The sequence below is a fragment of the Neoarius graeffei genome, chromosome 3 (assembly GCF_027579695.1).
Source record: "Neoarius graeffei isolate fNeoGra1 chromosome 3, fNeoGra1.pri, whole genome shotgun sequence".
Classification (NCBI taxonomy): Eukaryota; Metazoa; Chordata; class Actinopteri; order Siluriformes; family Ariidae; genus Neoarius; species Neoarius graeffei.
The window spans coordinates 76,475,299-76,494,858 of record NC_083571.1 but is presented as its reverse complement, the minus strand read 5'-3'; the positions used below and the strand labels follow the sequence as shown (position 1 = coordinate 76,494,858).

Genomic DNA, 19,560 nt, shown 5'->3' with positions numbered 1-19,560 from the left:
TTGCTGGTCTTGGTGCTGTGGCTTGTTGTCACGGACAACGCCAACAGATACTGGCAAGAGCGTATAGATGAGGCGAGGCGCATAAGGCTTCAGAAATTCTCGTAATTCGTAATTATTCTTCTTCCAGGTTTACGGTGTTTACAGATCCCAGCGTGCTCGCAGGGCGTGTGTGGGCATGTGAGGACACTCCTCCTCACCAGTCAGTGCACAGGGGAGTGTCTCCTCACGCCCCTAGCCCCACTCGACTCGGTTTGGCTCACTTCAGCCCTACTCCAAAACCGTGCAAGTTTTGGGTGCTGAGTAAGGCTGAAGCGAGCCCAGTCACGCCGCTCTGAGGTAGTCGAAACGCAAGCCGTGTTGGGCTGAAGTGAGCTGAAAAAGGGTAGTGGAAAAGGGCCATTACTGTCATCGCAGAAAGCCCCTACTAGTCACACTGCTGACTTGGTTCATGTGTACAAAAGGAGTATGGGTCCCATACGTAGTGTACGCATTCTTCATTTGTCACAAGACCTGTAGAATTTGCATGTGCAGGACCAAAAGTCTCCACGGGCAGTCTGCGACCTTCGACAGTGCTGAACACACGCAAGTGTCAAGCACGGTTTTGCCAAATTTTTTACTGTAGACTGCCCATAGCAGCCCGTACAGCGGGTTGTGAGTGAGGCTTAACATACATGTAGGCAAGGACGTAGGTTTCATATTAACATTGGTGGGGACAAAAACCCAACACCAACCCCCAATTGCGCTAACTTCAGGTCAACATTAGAGGGTCACAATATTTTGCTCCGTTGTGTTTCACCAAGAGTATCCATCATCTCTCCAAAGTCCAGACTTTTAAAATTTGAAGTTCAGAACTGTAGTAATTCGAATAATAATAATAATAATAATAATAATAATAATTAATAATAATAATAATAATAATAAATAATAATAATAAATTCATTTGATTAATTGCAAATCTTGCATGTGATGATTAACTCATCTCATCTCATTATCTCTAGCCGCTTTATCCTTCTACAGGGTCGCAGGCAAGCTGGAGCCTATCCCAGCTGACTATGGGCGAAAGGCGGGGTACACCCTGGACAAGTCGCCAGGTCATCACAGGGCTGACACAGACACAGACAACCATTCACACTCACATTCACACCTACGGTCAATTTAGAGTCACCAGTTAACCTAACCTGCATGTCTTTGGACTGTGGGGGAAACCGGAGCACCCGGAGGAAACCCACGCAGACACGGGGAGAACATGCAAACTCCACACAGAAAGCCCCTCACCAGCCACGGGGCTCGAACCCGGACCTTCTTGCTGTGAGGCGACAGCGCTAACCACTACACCACCGTGCCGCCCATGATTAACTAATTCTACCAATTTGCAAATGGTATTTTACAAGCGAATAACGCACTGACTGTCAGGAGGGAGTATGTTCCTTTCCCTCATAAATAGAAGTAAAACACATACAGAGCCTTAACTCTTTACCCCTTAATGATGACATATGACAACCCCGTGTACATCCCATAATGACGACATATGACGCCAGTGTGTATGCACCATAATGACATTTGACAACTCTGAATTTGCCTCTACATATGTAGAGTGAAATAATCTCTTTGATTGAAAGTTGCAGTAATCATTTATTGCACACCATTTGACATGAATTCATGTAAAAATGTGAAGATTGGTTTTCACACAGGTATTACCTTTCAGACACTACCTGTGAGTTGGTGAATGTTGAAACATAACTTTATGAGTGATTTTTGTATTCTGTGTCATGTCTTCTTTTCAAAAACGCATGATATATGTCATGATCGTTTCAACATAATGAAGGAGAAAACTGATATGAACAGAACCTCAGGGATGAGAGTGGCTTGTGATGAAAAAATCTGAAAAATTAGCTGGGGTCTGGGGGCACTTATACAAAAGTAGAACTCTATTTCAAGTACATACATTACTTAAACTTTCATTTGATAAAGATCAACTACACCTATGTAAAGGAAACATTGACATAGGCCTTTTGTGATAAATTTTGCATATACATTCCAGGTGAGCACCAACATGATACTTCAAATTTGCTGCTCTAAATCCAAACTAAGGTAACACATTCACTGCTATATTAAATAATGGTTTATATGATTTATGAATACATTTTTCCTTTGGTTCTATAAAGTGTTTGTCTATTTACAATATATACAACTATTTCAGTTTCATGGTGCAGAAAATTTATTTCTTCTTTATTTTGAGCTTTTTAGCAAGAGCTAAAAGCTTGTTGGTCCTCTCCCTCTTTTTAGCCAACTCCTCTTGATTTTTCACATGCTCCAGCCTTGCTTTCTTTTGCTCCCTGTCTAACTCCCCCTTCTGTATGCTCAAAGGAAAGCAATCGGATCTGCGCGATTCAGCCTTGAAAAAGTCGGCATCTGCGCCTTTAGTTTGTGTGGAGAGATATGATCTGCAATAACATGCATTGTTGGCTACAGACCGAAACACACTTTCAGAATGCACGATGTAACCCCCAGTTCAAATAGGACTATAAATAATCCTAGTGAAATAAATAAGAAATATTTATGAATAAATAGCAATAAACACATAAATAAGGCACAGTCATTAATAAATACACTTATTAGAATCCACTTAGTACAAGTTTCTATGCTTTTAATGGTGTTTGAACCATCCCTTTAATTTAATGACACTGCCCCTTTAAGACACTGTCCCAGTTATGCACGAACTAGTTCTAAACACTAACGGCAGACGCTAACAAAAATCACTACGAATCAACACGAAATATAGACCTCTTGAATAGTATCCAAATAAATCGCATTTAATATCTCTAATATAGTTCATCAACAGTCAACCCGACAACATCTTAGCGGTGATCTTGATGAGTGTTTTGAAGAATGTTTTGGCAGGACTAAACTCGATGTGCCTTCTAATAATAATTAAAAAAAAAAAAAAAAGAACAGAATAGTAATTTGTAAGCTAAAAAGCCTGTGTCTACACTTTTTTCTTTCGCCGAGTGGCAGCTGTGTTCAACTGGGGCGGGACATGACTGAATGGGTGTTTCTGATTTGCTAGCTGTCTTTAACTGGGGCGGGAGGGCGGGACATGACTGAATGGGTGTTTCTGATTCGTCAGCTGTCGTCCTTACACTGCATGGCATGCCCCAAGCGTTTACAACACAGAATTCCAAGTCCTCCGCTCCAAAATCGGCAGCTTCAAAACGATTGATTTTTTTTTTTTTAACCGACAACCAAAAAAAAAAATTAACCGGTTGACGTTGATTCGGTCAACCACCGGTCAAATGGTCATCGGTTAACATCCCTACACTCTACCCCCCTAAAATTTTCTCAACGGATTTGCAACAATATAAAAAAGGTCCATTTTGACTGAAAAAAAGCGGAATTCCGCCAGAAAGCGGAAAACTCTCATCCCTGAACCTTGTCTTTAAACTTTTTTTCTTGTAAATAATGTTCTAAGGGGGGGGTACGGTGGTGTAGTGGTTAGCGCTGTCGCCTCACAGCAAGAAGGTCCGGGTTCGAGCCCCGTGGCCGACAAGAGCCTTTCTGTGTGGAGTTTGCATATTCTCCCCATGTCCGCGTGGGTTTCCTCCGGGTGCTCCGGTTTCCCCCACAGTCCAAAGACATGCAGGTGAGGTTAACTGGCGACTCTAAATTGACCGTAGGTGTGAATGTGAGTGTGAATGGTTGTCTGTGTCTATGGCTACGTTTACATTAGACCGTATCCGTCTCGTTTTCTTCGCGGATGCACTGTCCGTTTACATTAAACCGCCTGGAAACGCCGGGAAACGGGAATCCGCCAGGGTCCACGTATTCAATCCAGATCGTGTCAGCTCCGGTGCTGTGTAAACATTCAGAATACGCGGATACGCTGTGCTGAGCTCTAGCTGGCGTCTCATTGGGCAACGTCACTGTGACATCCACCTTCCTGATTCGCTGGCGTTGGTCATGTGATGCGACTGCTGAAAAACGGTGGACTTCCGCCTTGTATCACCTTTCATTAAAGAGTATAAAAGTATGAAAATACTGCAAATACTGATGCAAATACTGCCCATTGTGTAGTTATGATTGTCTTTAGGCTTGCCATCCTTCCACTTGCAAGTGGTAAGTGATATGCGCTGGGATCACACACACAGCGGCTCAGTCCCGAATCACAGCTTGTTCACTTCACTCGCGCGCTCTGTGAGCTGCGCAGGGCCGGAGTGCGCACCCTCCAGAGGGCACTCGCTGTTCAGGGCGGAGTGATTTGGAGTGCAGGATGCCTGCGGAGCCAAGCGTATCCGTGTATTGGTGTTGCTGTGTGCACACTAATCATTTTAAAAACGTTAATCTGATGATCTGCTGATACGGTCTAATGTAAACATGGGCTATGTGTCAGCCCTGTGATGACCTGGCCACTTGTCCAGGGTGTACCCCGCCTTTCGCCCGTAGTCAGCTGGGATAGGTTCCAGCTTGCCTGCGACCCTGTAGAACAGGATAAAGCAGCTAGAGATAATGAGATGAGATGTTCTAAGGGTGAATAGTATATACATATACAACGGTGGCTGTAGCAACTGCTTTAAGGGGTAAAGAGTTAAACACTGCATTTAATTAGGCTGGCAGGGGGAGTAGACTCTTTTCTGTGTGATGAGGACGAGGTCTCTAGAACTTTGACACGTTGAAAGGTTACAATTTTACCTGGCAACAGAATGCATCTGAATTCTGATTGGTTGTTATTTTATTGCCCTTTTGTTGTCTTCTTGAGCGGAGAGGAGGGAGAGGAAGGAGTGATAGGGTTCAACAGAGAAAAGATTTTAGCCTACCGCTTTCAAATGAATCCCCTCGAAAACCAATCAGTTCAGCCTATGTATGTACTCTGTATGTGACGTTTTCAAAAGGAGAGGCGGGAGTAACCAAAAATTTCTGATCAAGACGGCGGAGGCTGTTTTGCTTATTACGTGAAAATGTTTTTTGATTAAAAGGCGTCTGGGCCACGAACAATGTCCACATCACCATCAGGTTGTTGTTTACATGAGTCATGTTACCAGGCATGAGAATGGGACATTTAAAAAAAAAAAACTCCGAAATGTCTGCCAAGGGCAAAAAATTGAGCATAATGTCCCCTTACGCCGGCCTAGGGGGCATTTGCCCAATTCCCCTTTCCCACACACGCATTCATATTATATTATAATATATATATATATATATATATATATATATATATATATATATATATATATATATAATGTTTTCAAATTCAATGATGGTTTAAAATGTTTATAAACTTTAAGATAACAAATCCCTACAAATATTATATATATATATATATTATATAAATATTATATCGTGAGCGATAAATGGAAGTAACCGTAACGATATATTAGATTCCTCCTGACTCTATCTTTGACAATTTAAGTAAAGCGTACCCTTGTGCTTTTTTGTTTTGATGTGCTCCTGGATGTTTCTAGCTCCTCTGTTTCCATAATTGATCATATCTGAGCACAGAATACACAGAACCTTTCCCGGCACGTCCACTTTTCGGATATGTTCCGTCGGGCATGTCGTCACAGTTTGTGTCCCTATCTGCACGGTAACGCTACTATCGAGCCATGCCCATCGGAAACAGTTCTTTATCCCGTTCGATTTATCGAGTTCCCTGGCACGAACCTCATTTTTGCGGTCCAAAACTTTCGCCATATTGGCAAAGTAACTTTGAAAACTAACCAAAATAACTAGAACTTAAGAAGTGATCAAAACCATGTAGCTTGTTTCTCCGTGAATTGTAGAAGTGAGATCAGGCTTTCGTCTAAACCGGGGAACAGGGGCGCTGCGCCCCCTTACCGAAATGCCGATTGAACCCCAAGTCACACTTAGGCCATGCACTTGTATGCTACTGCACAACATGCAATCTTTCTCAAAATGATCTTTTCTCCATGAAAACATCCCAGCAACACCAGGTGACAATGTGTCTGATCATCAAATACGTTATAATTACTCCAAAAATATTCCAATCATAGTAGATACACCGCCAGACGGTGCAAAAACAATCCGAACTGGCATTTTCCAGACTGAGGCGCCATGTTGTTTAGTTGTTTACTTGTCATGGCTGCTCTCGTGAGATTTGACATGGGTTACATACAAGGTCAGCTGACTTGTAGAGCGAGATTTCTCGAGACTGAATGACCTTTCACCCACCGGCGCGGGAGCTTTTGACAGGAGTAGTTCGCGAGTTGTTTTTGTTGACACTTGGGCATTTAAAGATGTCATCCCACGGCACGAAACGGAAGAAAGCCAAAGACTGTCCGGGGCAGAAGATGATTACTTCTTTCTTTTTCAATGTTGACAATTTGTTACAATTTCCCTCTCAGAATGTCCCATTGTAGCCTCAATTTTTCAAAGGCTTCGCATGGCGGAGGGGGGGGGACGGACACTCCCCCGGTCGCTTCGCTCCCTCGCCATGGTGAGCACCCTCATACTAAATTTTTCTAGAAAAAACCCTGGAGATGAAACTAGCTCCAAAACGTTGCTGGAAATCGTCGTGAGTTGTTGTTAGCATAAACATTGAAGAAAGCAATGACGATTTCCGTTATCACAGCTGCAACTAATTTTGCGATGAGCATTGCCGAAAGATGCTGGCGGGCGGGCGGGCGGTCGGTCCTGCCTGCTTGTGCCACCACAAGCCTCGCCTCGCGCCGACCCCTACCCCCCCGAAATTTTCTCACCGGATTTACACGTTTCACAAAAATGACATTTTCAGCGGGAAAAACTCGGAATTCCGCAGATCCGCGGAAAATTCTCATCCCTGTGTTACACGAACTTGGTCAGGGCTCTGCAGGTCTTAACTGAAGCACTTCAAATTAAGGGTTAATGGGCTGCTAAAGTTTGCAGGCACTTCACAAGCAAGACTAGGTGCAATATTAGCCAACATTAGCACAATTTGATATGACGTAATAATGTCTTTGTGACCTTAATGAACACCGGTTGTCAGTATCAAGTCGGATTGTTATTTACATGCCACACAAACTTAGAAAAGAGTCATATTTGTATGTTGTCATATTTACACACTGAATATGAACTGTTGTTAACTGATTAATTTTACGAGCTAATCTAACGTTACATTCCTCAAGGACAGTTTGCAGCTGGTCACTGCATTGCAACCGCACTTACTAATTGACATGGCAGCCGAACTTACTTGCTGTTTTCGCAACCACACCCCCAGAGCGAATATTCATGAGCAAATTTTGCGTGGTTTCACCCAGTGGAAACATACAGCAATCATTTGTGTACCGCGCACAGAGCGTGATTTTTTTTTTCCCCCTTCTTCAATCAGAAATATTGGCAGGGACACGTCCATACCCAATTCTACACCTATGGTCTGTACAACAGAGCAACGTGCTGTTTTTCCCCCAATTCAGTGGATACCCTGGCTGGATAACTGTTGCATGCTGGGAGGCCTCACCTCTGACAGAGAGCCGCGTGAGACGACAGAAAACAGCGCAGTGTTTTATTCAGTCAATGGGTCAAGCAAATACTCTGGCGACTTCCCTATATAGATGTACAGTGCGTAAATGCCAAAATCGCGGTAAAAAAAAAATTTACCGAATTAATTTGCATTTACCATACGCCAAGTTGGTATATCGAATATCGCGACAGGCCTAAGGACAACGACCCAAAGCACACCAAGTCAACAAAGGAATGACCTCACCAAAACAAGGTCAAGGTTTTTTAATGGTCCAGCCAAAGTCCAGCTCTAAATCCAATCAAAAAAAATCTGAGGCGATCTGAAGGTTGTATACAGGAGCTTCCCAGCCAGCATTAGCAATATTTTGTAATTCTTCTTTGCAAAAGCATTCCAAGTCAAGCTGTGCTAATCTGATTGTCTCTTAACCAGAAAGAGAGAATGCTGTGATAAAATCTAAAGTCGATTCAATTATTAGTTTAAGGGTGTGCATACTTATGCAAACAAGTTATTGTACTTTTTTTTTCCTAAAATAATTCTTGGTTTGTTTGGGTTTTTTTTTACTTTAATTTAATTTATATATGTTGCAATTTCACAATAAAGGTAGGAAAGATTCTAACATGATTTCTCTTGGTTTAATTTTTTACATTAAAACTTGCAATTTTAAACAGGGGTGTGGAGACATTTTATATCCACTGTAAACAAATTAAATAATGAGTAAATGGTAATTTACACCTCGTGTTGTACTGCATCTGATATGCTCTTGGGTTAATCGGCATGGGCAATCTTTGTCTCACAAGCTTAATGCTCATGTCATGAGATTAACAAACAAACAAACACCCGGCCCCGTAATAAAAGTGCTTATAAATAATGATATCTGGAAAGTTTTTGCACTAGCTATGGAAAAGAGGACTTGTTAACTAGTTGACTACTTTTTTTTTTTTATTATTGGTTGACTAGTATTACTTGTGCAACTCCTACTACACAGCATTTACCAGATAAAAGTGTAGTTTTAAAAAAGTTTGACACTCACCGTCTCTGCATTTCCAGCTCCTCTGGCGAGGGACCGTTCTGCACCTGAGGGCTCTGTCGTGGCAACGTGGGGCCTGTAGAGAGGGATGGGGAGAAACAAAAAACCCTCAATTGATCACCATCATCTTAAAAGAACTACAAGAACACTAAATTGATTACTCAAGTAGATTTCTAAGCGCGACCTTTAACTGTTGCTTTAGATGGAATGGGAGTTTGCCAGCAGTTATGCCCATGCTTGTTCAGACTTTAGAAAAGGGTCACCATATGAGCCAAAGTGAAAAGGGCAAACAGACATTAAAGACTACCAAAAGCGTAACTATTCCAAACACTGACTTTCACACTGCAAGGCTGAATCAATGCAGTATCGAGCAGATGTGTTTGAATCAATGCTTCACTAAGCAGGAGATACGCCTTCCACACTTCATTACGAGACTACCCATGGCCTATGCCATTTCCTGCTTGGCGTCTTCACACAACGGCACAAAAAACAAAACCCTATATTGGTCAAATCACAGTGCTCAGCACAACAAGCTAAGGCTTGCTCATCTGACAGTATAAAACTGAATGAGAAGCTATATCTGATAAATACTTGCTGCAGCAACAGACTGAAATGTCTAGGTCACTGGACAGCTGTAGATGTGGCCTTGTATTCCAGCACAATTGCTTTAAAATAATTTATACATTTAATATAAATTAATACCAGTGTTTCCCCTAACATTATAGTGGGGGGGAGGAACCCCCCCCCCCCCCCCCCCCACACACACACACACACTAAGGTCTTTGGGGGTGGGAGAGTGCAGTTCTATTGTAAAGCTGTTCTAATTATTGCTATAAAATAAATGTGAAGACTTAAATATGACTCCGTTAATTGATGGTTCAGGTCCAAATAGGAGCCGCAGAAAAGGGTCCTGCAGGTGACCATCCTCATCCAGCACGCAACTACTCCCCCCCCCCCCCAAAAAAAAAAAACCAAAAAAACACAACCTTGGGAGAAACACTGAATACAAATGTAATTTTGGAGATTTAGGTACTGAATTCCCAAAACAGCAGAATTCATTAATACACTATTGAAGAGGAAATAATTGCTGGATGCTACAGACAAGAGGTCATCATCTAGTTTATACAGCCATGGCAAAAAGAAAATGCACCCACCTTCAAATCTATGTTTTTATTCAACAGCAGCTAAATAATTGTGTGGTTTTCACCAACTTCTATAAAACAAATAACTTTAGGCGACAGCAAAAAAAATAAATAAATAAAAATAAACCAACATTCAGAAAATCAGGTTGGGGGGAATAAGTTAATCCTTTCTTCTTCCAAAGTCATTAAGAGAGTAATTAGCAGTCAGGTGTTAATGAAATGCACAAGATTAACCCTCTGTGGTCTGAGGGTATTTTCTGGCACTCTAATGATTGTAGCATGCTCTGATGTTGTCAAGTTCAACAAATCTAAGCAGTATTTTCAAAGTCATATGACTTCTGTATTCAGCACAAGATCAGCTACAATAATATCTATGTAGTATGTATGCATGTCATTATTGTACTTTAAAAAAAAAAAGAAGAAGAGAAATGATGTTGTAAAAAGCAGTTTTAGAACGGTGTTGGAATGTGTGAAAAACATTACCTTACCTATTGTGATGAACTGCTTTGGTCACTTGAGGTGATTCTGTTCAGTTTTCCCACCACGAAACAGAATCCAAATCAAGAGTGAAAGTGATTATCGCACCGTTACCATGTGAACAGTCTTTCATGAATGCGTAAGTGGGCGCTCAGCGCTCCAACTCTGGTGTAACTGAGGCCCTGTCCACACGGCAACGGATTCAGGTGACTCCGATACAATTGCTTATCGTTTAGGCCTGGCATCCACACGGCACCGGCGTTTTGGGTGCCCAAAACGCAATCTTTTTGAGAACGGGTTCCATAGTGGAAAGATCTGGCAACGTTGCCGTTGTGAAGTCGTCTGGATGAGTAGAACGGATTTGTTTACGATGATGTCAGAACCACATGACTGTCAGTGCTTCACGCCGGGTAGAAGTGTAACGAACTCGATGCGAGTTGTCAACAAATCCTATAACTTGGTTCATGAAATGCGCTTACAAAATATTTTCACTGTGAATATTTATTGTGTAATGGTGCAAAGTGTGAGAGAGAGAGAGAGAGAGAGAGAGAGAGAGAGAGAGAGAGAGAATAGCCCTTAGGGCAGAGTCAATCCCGCCAGCAAAAATGGGGAAAAAAAGGAGCGATCTCACCTCTTCAGATATTGGTTTAAGTCCTACAATACATTCCTCAAAAAGGGCATAGAAGAGCAAATTAATCCATCAACGTGTAGCATTCAATTTATTCCGGACCATTAAAGACGCCGCCTTCCGCGTAGAATCATACGTCATCCTCGCCGCCATATTGGATAGATCAAAGCGGAGAATAAAGATTCATGTGCTGCGTTTAACTGTACCAACAGGTTTACCGTCCAAACGAGATCACATGGGATTACCTTTCATAGGTGAGAAACAACAAATTAATCCATCAACGTGTAGCATTCAATTTATTCCGGACCATTAAAGACGCCGCCTTTCGCGTAGAATCATACGTCATCCTCGCCGCCATATTGGAGAGGTCAAAGCGGAGAATAAAGATTAGCTGCGTTTAACTGTACCAACAGGTTTGCTGTCCAAACGAGATCACATGGGATTACCTTTCACAGGTGAGACTGGAAAAATACTTTTCATTGTATTTGGTCATTATAATGTAACTTTACGAACAGATTTTCCTGACTTTGTGGCTAATATGAAGTCTCGCGCATAATAGTTTATGCGCATGCGTCCTTACTTCTTCTATTGTTCTGGTGTCTCCGAAGGGACCGTCTTACAGCGCCCCTAGAGGTGTGGCATGTGTATTGCATCGTTTTCAGCAAGCGTTGCGTTGCCATATGGACCTGATATTTTACTGATCGTTGCCCATTTGGACGCGATATATTTTTAAATAACATCTCGTTGCTGTTGTCGTGTGGATGTAGCCTGAGTAAGGTGACAAGTTTTATGTTTCATCTAATTTAGGCAATTTAAAAATATATATATTTGGCAGTAGGCACATAAAATGTAAAGTTTGTCGATATTATCATCATGCTTGTATGATAAAAACCTCGCAAAGGTATTTATCCAAATACATGACCTACTCATTCTAAACCTGCCAAGCTTCACCGGCGAAGCTCTCGACCCCAGAGGGTTAATCAATCATCACGAAGTGAGAGTCCCTCTGTAAAAGCAGAACTTGAGGGCAGTTTGGTACTCTGGAGCACTCAAGTGTGTGTCTACATCATGTCAAGAAGAAAAAGTACAAATCAGTCATAACCTCAGAGCAATTTTTGCTGTTCATCAATCTGGGAAGGGTTATAAGGCCATCTCCAAATAATTTGAAATTCACCATTCTACTGTGAGAAGAATTGCTTATAAATGCAGAACTTTCAAGACAGTTGCCAATCTTCCCAGGAGTAGACATCCCAGCAAATTCAGTCCAAGGTCAGACCATTTAATGCTCAGGGATAAAGAAAAACCCAAGAGCTACAACAAGGGACCTACAGGACTCTGTAAGCACTTTAAATGTTGATGTTCAGAACATTACAATTAAAAAAATATATAAACAAAAGACTAAAAAAGGAATGATGAATTTCATTTTGATTTATACATGGCTATCAGGTGTAACCTTCAAGTGCCCTCAAACTCATCACAACCGGTGACCGTGGCTGCGCAATTAGTTGCCTACTTACATTTTTGTCTAAAATTGAGATATATGTTTTGGCAAAAGAGCATCAGGAAAAATAAACTGTCTGCTATTCAGGAGCTATATAGGAATTTGGTAATTTACTCTCTTGGATAATTGAGTATTTTAAAGCATGGACTCATCCCTAATGCAAATGCACAGAAATTACAGGTAAGAAGAAGCAGCAGCCTTTGTCACACATACACTCAAGCACATACTTAAGTACACATGTACCCCTTTTCCACCAAGTCAGTTCCAGGGCTGGTTCGGGGCCAGTGCTGGTGCTGGTTCACAACTCATTCAACTTGCGAGCCAGCTGAGAACCAGTTTGCTTTTCCATAGTTCGCGGTGCTAAGGGAAGACACGTCATTACGTCGCTGTATACGTCAGTTACGTCGCTGTATACGTCAGTTACGTCGCTACGTTTGCATAAACCTTGGCGCGAATATCGAAGCAAAAACAACACCGTCAAGCAGCAGCAGCAACAACAATAATAATAATGGCTGACTTCGTGTTTGTACAGCTGCTGCTTCTCATTGCTTAAAAATGGCGATCTTTCGCGGTCTTGCTATTGTTGTTGGTCTTAACAACTCCGCCCCCCCGCTGACGTAAGCGGTTCTTTCCTCTGGCCCAGCAGAGAGTTGGTGCTAGCCTGGAACTGGTTTTTCTGGCCCCAGAGCCAGTTCTTTGTCAGTGGAAACAGAAAACCCGGTTCCAAACTAAGCACTGGCCCCGAACCAGCCCTGGAACTGCTTTGGTGGAAAAGGGGCAACAGTGAAATTTCTCCTCTGCATTTAATCCATCTGAAACAGTGAACACACACACAAAAAGTAAGAGATGAGCACACACACCTAGAGCAGTGGGAGGCCATGCTACAGCACCTGGGGAGCAGTTGGGGGTTAGGTGCCTTGCTCAAGGGCAGTTCAGGCCAACCTCAGGCCATGGCTGCCGTGTTAACCTAACCGCATGTCTTTAGACTTTACGTAACAGTCTGCACTTTAACTTGGTAACAGGACTTGCATTAGGAATGGTCAATTACTGAACTAAAAATCTACAAAAAGCATAAAAGCCCCCACTCTTGAATGGATAAACAGATTGTTTTGAATCATTAGAATAAATTCTGTCCTCAATCCCAAGGAACTGCAAGAATATTAAGTTACACTGTATAGATAAACCACTTAAGCTCTTTGGTTAAATTCAGTCCAGACATGTTCCCTTGTTTCTTGCAGAAAAAAAAAAGGGTGTTTCTCCCCACTGTAACATGCAGTCAATTCCTAAACTTAAACTCAATAATTTTATCATTAGCAAATTCCACAGAAGAGAAAAACACTATACCTACAATACCGTAAATGTCACACGCATACTAATAATTACCAAGTCCATTCTCAAGTGATGGACAACTAATGAGTCAGCAGAAGCAGTTGGTGTGGCTAATCTTTCTCTTCTATTGAATGCCATGGCCAAATAACTTGGATTTACCAGGTTGTAATGTGCCCTTAAAATTGCAGACTGCTATGCTTTCTTACTGACCCGCTCAACACAGTCAAATAATAGCACTTAGAGCATGGACTGCATCCAGAAGCACTCAACATCGACTCTGATGGGAACTTCTATTGTCTTACAACAACGTGCTAATCTACTGCCATTACACTCCATGTGCCTCTAAGTGCAACCTTGATGTCTTGCTTCCATCCATCCATCTAGCTAACCATCTTTAAAATAGCAATATATGTTAAAGCATACAATTCCAAGATACAGAATTAACTGCAAAACATCCCTGGAAAACACAGGTTAGAGTATGATAAAACAAACGTACACAAGTGGAGGGAAAAGGCATGACTCTTCTGGCAGCAGATGTACCGTATCAGTCCATCCTTGCAGTCTTTGGGAGGGTCATTAACGAGTACAAGCGTGCTAGCACCACAGTCAACGGCATCCCGGGACTTCAAGGAGAGAAGCATTGTGTCCAACCAACCGTGCTCTGATAATACTAAACCAGACTGAAAGCAGGCAGGCTTTTGAGCTGTGACGCCCTGCCATGACGTTTACGGAGGAGGAAGCAAACTGTCCATCATGCTTTCCGGCACTGATTAATTATTCATTCCTGGTTGAGTGAGGAGTAAGATACTGTTGCCCTTCAAATCAGATCAGCCTCACTGCACTGGGTTAGGACTAAGGCATGTATAAGAAAGGAGAACTCTTTCATGACCAGACAGTGTGAAAAGCTCAGAGTGCATGGGAAAATGATGCACTAGTCCAAAGTAAAAAACTGACATTGAATATAGCAATGGATTACATCACCATAGATTCAAGCTCTTCTTGTGGACTGAAAAACGCCCTCTCCCGAGATTGTAAAAAATAAATAATATGGGCCATGGGCCAAGGAACAATTGATCAGATTTTGATGCAAATCCGGATATGTGGCTTGGCAGAGATATGCACTCTACCAAGTGCTCTTCTAGTTACAGTTGTTATTGTACATTGTCAAAATTGGCAGATTATTGCTTTTCCAAGTCAGCTTAGTGCTTAAAAGAGATAGGCATGTTTAAAGGAGATATGCAGAACCGTTATTTTTAAATACATTTCTGAGTGGATAGGATCTCCATCCTTGACTCTTGTGCATAAATGGGAATTATAAATTAATTTTTTTGAGAGTTAAAATCAACTGCAAAGTTGGCATTCAAGCTGCCCCACTCAGCCAGCCAGCCCCGAGTGCGTGACATCACAGCAGGAACCGGTTTTAAGGCTGAGGCCTTTGACAACTATGGACCCTTTTCAGTCACGTGACCTTCGTAAACGCGACCGCCATTTTGGACATGTAGCGGACTTCGGCTCGAATCAGTTTGAATGCGAGGAAGGCGACAAACGAAAAACAAAGAAAAAGGAGCGAGATGCAGAAAACACCTTCACTATCCAGCGACGTAGGGCATTTACAGGGCGAGCAGAGGGAGAGATATTTGCAAAAATTGAGGTTAGCAGGTTTAGAGAACGACGTTTACCTGCTTCCACCAGGATTGCTCACTGACGTACGGAAGTACACGAAGCCCTCGTCCTTACCTGACTTCGGCCCACATGATCTGTATACCTATGTCGTTAAAAACCCATCGCCATACACATACACGCCAACGTCCGAGGTTCCGGAGCGCGCTCCGGCTTGCTCCCGGAGTGCTCCGGCCGAGGTTCCGGAGGGCGCTCCGGCTTGCTCCAGGAGTGCTCCGGCCGAGGTTACGGAGCGCGCTCCGGCTTGCTCCGGAGCAAGCCGGCGCGCGCTGCTTAATTTGAGGGGAACCTCGGCCGGAGCACTCCGGGAGCAAGCCGGCGCGCGCTGCTTAATTTGAGGGAGAGCAAGCCGGCGCACGCTCCGGAACCTCGGACGTTGGCTCCGGCAGCTATTTATACCGGATCCGGTGTAAATAGCTGCCGGATCATAATTACAGTAAACTAGTAAATCCAGTAAAGGAAAAACTTGAGACTGAAAGGTTTTAACAGTCATCCAAATGACTGAACGTAAACATTGCTACAGTAACATACCAGCTACCTGTTGACATTAGCTAGTCAACAATAGCTACTACAGAAGAACAAAGAGGTTACAATGGGTTATTTTAGCCTATTTGGTTACACACACGCCGCCACAGAATGTTAACAGCAATGTAATGCCTTTTCTGACTAATTTTATTCGTCTTACCTCCAACAAAGTGGTCACTACACAAGCGCTGGTATGCCGAGGGCTGCCAATCTGTTAATGGCCGCTATCCATCTTCTCCGTCGGGATCCGATAAAATGATAAACCTTGCCTTGTTTGTTGATGGTTACTACATCCAGGTGCACAACAATATAGTGGCATGATGGAAGTCTTGCTGAAAGTAAAAACTTTCTTTACTGCCATTCCTCAATGCTGGCTGTGGTAAACTACTGGTAGCACACGTCCAAAATGGCGGCCGCGTTTGTCGTGACGTCACGTGAAAAGGGTCCATAGACCAAAGTCATATAAATAAAAATATATAGTGAAAGTAAGAAATACCGTTACCGACTTGCTCAACTAAGACTGATTTGACTTCATTGATTGTGGGTTGACTCTCATTAAAACAGGATAGGTGTTAACTTATGCAACATACATGTACAGTAGGGATGGCGAAAACTAAAAAAAAATCTTGACCGACCACCGAGCCTCATTAGCCGGTTAAAGTCGGTTAACCTATGAGTTTAAACAGTGATGCAAACGGCGCGCCTTTTTCACGGCTCGTGCAGATCCGATTTTTTTGGGGGGGGGGGGGGGGGGGCGCGTTGGAGTGTCTGAATAATTTCATCAGAGTAAATTCTGTATTAAAATTACTACATAAGCAAATGCCGTTACAGTCCATGAAAAAGCCGTGAAAAAGTCGGCATCTGCGCCTTTAGTTTGTGTGGAGAGATCTGATCTGCAATAACATGCATTGTTGGCTACAGACCGAAACACACTTTCAGAATGCACTGGCCAAGGCAGGACTAAACTCGATGTGTCTTCTAATAATAATAAAAAAAAAAAAACAGAATAGTAATTTGTAAGCTAAAAAGCCCGTGTCTACACTTTTCTTTCGCCGAGTGGCAGCTGTGTTCAACTGGGGCGGGACATGACTGAATGGGTGTTTCTGATTTGTCAGCTGTCTTTAACTGGGGCGGGAGGGCAGGACATGACTGAATGGGTGTTTCTGATTTGTCAGCTGTCTTTAACTGGGGCGGGAGGGCAGGGCATGACTGAATGGGTGTTTCTGATTTGTCAGCTGTCGTCCTTACACCGCATGGCATGCCCCAAGCGTTTACAACACACAATTCCAGGTTCTCCGCTCCAAAATCGGCAGCTTCAAAACGATTGATTTTTTTTTTTTTTCCATCGACAACCAAAAAAATTAACCGGTTGACGTTGATTCGGTCAACCACCGGTCAAGCGGTCATCGGTTAACATCCCTAATGTACATGCATGCATTTTAACTGATAAAACGTAAAAGGCAAATTAAATAATCGGATGAACTGAGAATCACATTCTGAAGCAAATCAAATAATCTTATACCAATACCTTAAATACAAGTGACATGTATTAATCTAAATGCAGGTAAACAATGAGGAGTGCTGTTTTGTATCCAAATGAGAGTCGCATCTTACCCGTCTGTGTTCTCGGTTCTCGAAGGCCGACCTTGTGGCTGATTGTTTCGAAACAATCTGACTTTCAATTGTTCGTTCAGTTCTCTGTTCATTTGCTAATTCCACATAAAGGTGAGATATTGCTGCTGAGGCAAGCATATCCAGCAGAGAAATCTGATGAATGGTCCACTCATTCTCCATTTTCTCCATACTGAGTACGCCGCCATTACTGTTTAATGCAGGCAATTACTAAAACCCGGGACGTCACCGGTTTTAGCAACAACCGCGGGGAGGTCACTGCCCGAGTGATAGGTCCCGTCCCGGGTTTTAGCAACAACCTTCAGCTCACACTCTGGGAGAACTGGTGCAACCGAATTTGCTTTCCTTTTCTTGCAGTTTTCTTTTCCTTTAACTGTTGGTACTACACCCTCTTTCAATATGGGCTTATAGCCAACGCTCCTCAACAGATCAGAGGTCTCGTACGAGTCAGTAAAATGTGCAGAGCAGAGGAGAGACCACTTCATAGGCACCCAATGTGCCCATGAACTTCTCACAAAATGCATCCAAATCTTTGCAGTTTGAATATTCTTGGGCCATGAATGCAACATAAATCCACCTTCTGTCGTGCTGCTACACCCGCCTGCAACACATCTACGTGGCATGGCGATAAATTAGCTCAAAATGGAAGCTCGAAGTTGCAGTCAGCTCTGTGTTTTAGTATAGCGAAAATGGCGATGAGACTGATAGCCTTCCTGCAGTGACGTCACAGACGTCAAGGTCATTCACTCAGACCGCTACCTATATGAATCACTTTAATCGTAAAAATTACTGTATTTATTGTTAATGCTTAAAACTATTCCTGTCTCATTTTTGAGGTTTCAAGGCATTTATAAACAAAGTGAGGCCATGGTTCTGCATATCTCCTTTAAGCATTAGGGTTCAGTCAGAGCCACAAAGAGGATGATTACCCACGTGGTTGGTGGACTTGTACTTTGAGCTGTGTGACTGAATTTCATGTCAGACTAACCATTTCAGGGACAGGAAATACGAATAAATATGCAAAGACAGACCATTTGAACTTCTGCACATGCAACAAAATGGTAATTCTTGAGCATCTTAAGCCATTTATGTCCGATTAAACAAAATAGTTTTTGGAAATGTATAAACATGTATTAACCCCCATCATTTCTTTCTGAGACGGAATAACAAGACTTCTGATTGGGCCAAGTCTGATGTTTAAGAATAAGGATAACCCCATTCCAATTTCCAGGTCCATTCTGAAGCCTGTGAGTAGCATTTGAACATGAGACAGCATCCTAGTGTACATCGACAATAAATAACGATGATATTAAACGCAAGAGGATGCATTTCATCGGGCCGATGTCATGTTCGACCCCACAGTGTTAAGCTTAACAGATGAAGTTATGAAATGCACATTCTATGCTGCAATGTCCAGTCCAAGTCTCCTGTCTGGAGAGAGACACAGAGTCTGGAAAGCACCAGGATTGATGACAGAGTTTACTATAAAAAAAAAAGTTGGTAAGGTTCCAGTTTCCATTCCAGAGGTCCCAGTTTATTCCTCCCACATGAGGCCTTAACCACACCGTACAAGAGCAACTAGCCCCTAGTCATCTGTTGTGGGTATAAGGTGTCATTGTGCTCTTTTTTGAGCCTGACCACCAAGATCTTACATAAAGGCACCATCTGATCCTTCCAGGGAGGGTAGACTGAAGAAGCGGAGATGTTGATGCAAAGTCACCTAATAAAAGAAGCTCTGCTTAGAGACAGTGGTGCCAAAAAACACTGCAAAAAATGTTTGTGTATAAAAAGGCAGGCATGAAAACAGCAAATTCTTATTTCATCTGAAAGTGAGCTGGGGGTCTGGGGGCCACAGGCCCCCAGCTGGTTCCAAGTATTTCTAAAAGTACATTATCAAATGCATTAAGTTTGTTTCAGTTAGGTGATATTGTATGGATTCAAGTGATGCCCTTAACAGCAATGAGTAAAGTCAAAGGACTTACAAATTTGACTGAAATGCATCTTAGTTGAGAAAACATAACCTTCACCACATTATCGTTTTACTGAACCATCGCCATTGTTATGTGATACTAAATTTTGCATCACACCATAGTTCTATTTTACTAAAAGCAAAATGGGGTCATTATTGCTGCTATGGAAATGTAAGCTAATTAGATCAACATATTTCAC

The 19,560-nt window shown here is 42.5% G+C and overlaps 1 protein-coding gene across 4 annotated transcripts in view; it reads right to left on the bottom strand.

Moving 5' to 3' along the window:
- The window catches only part of enah (ENAH actin regulator), a 177,524-nt gene that overhangs the window by 45,815 nt on the left and 112,149 nt on the right, over window positions 1-19,560 (bottom strand). For all 4 annotated transcript variants that reach the window (XM_060917365.1, XM_060917361.1, XM_060917362.1 and 1 more), the window contains exon 4: window positions 8,481-8,553. In XM_060917365.1, coding sequence (XP_060773348.1) covers window positions 8,481-8,553 — 73 coding nt within the window. The remainder of the gene's footprint in view (window positions 1-8,480; window positions 8,554-19,560) is intronic.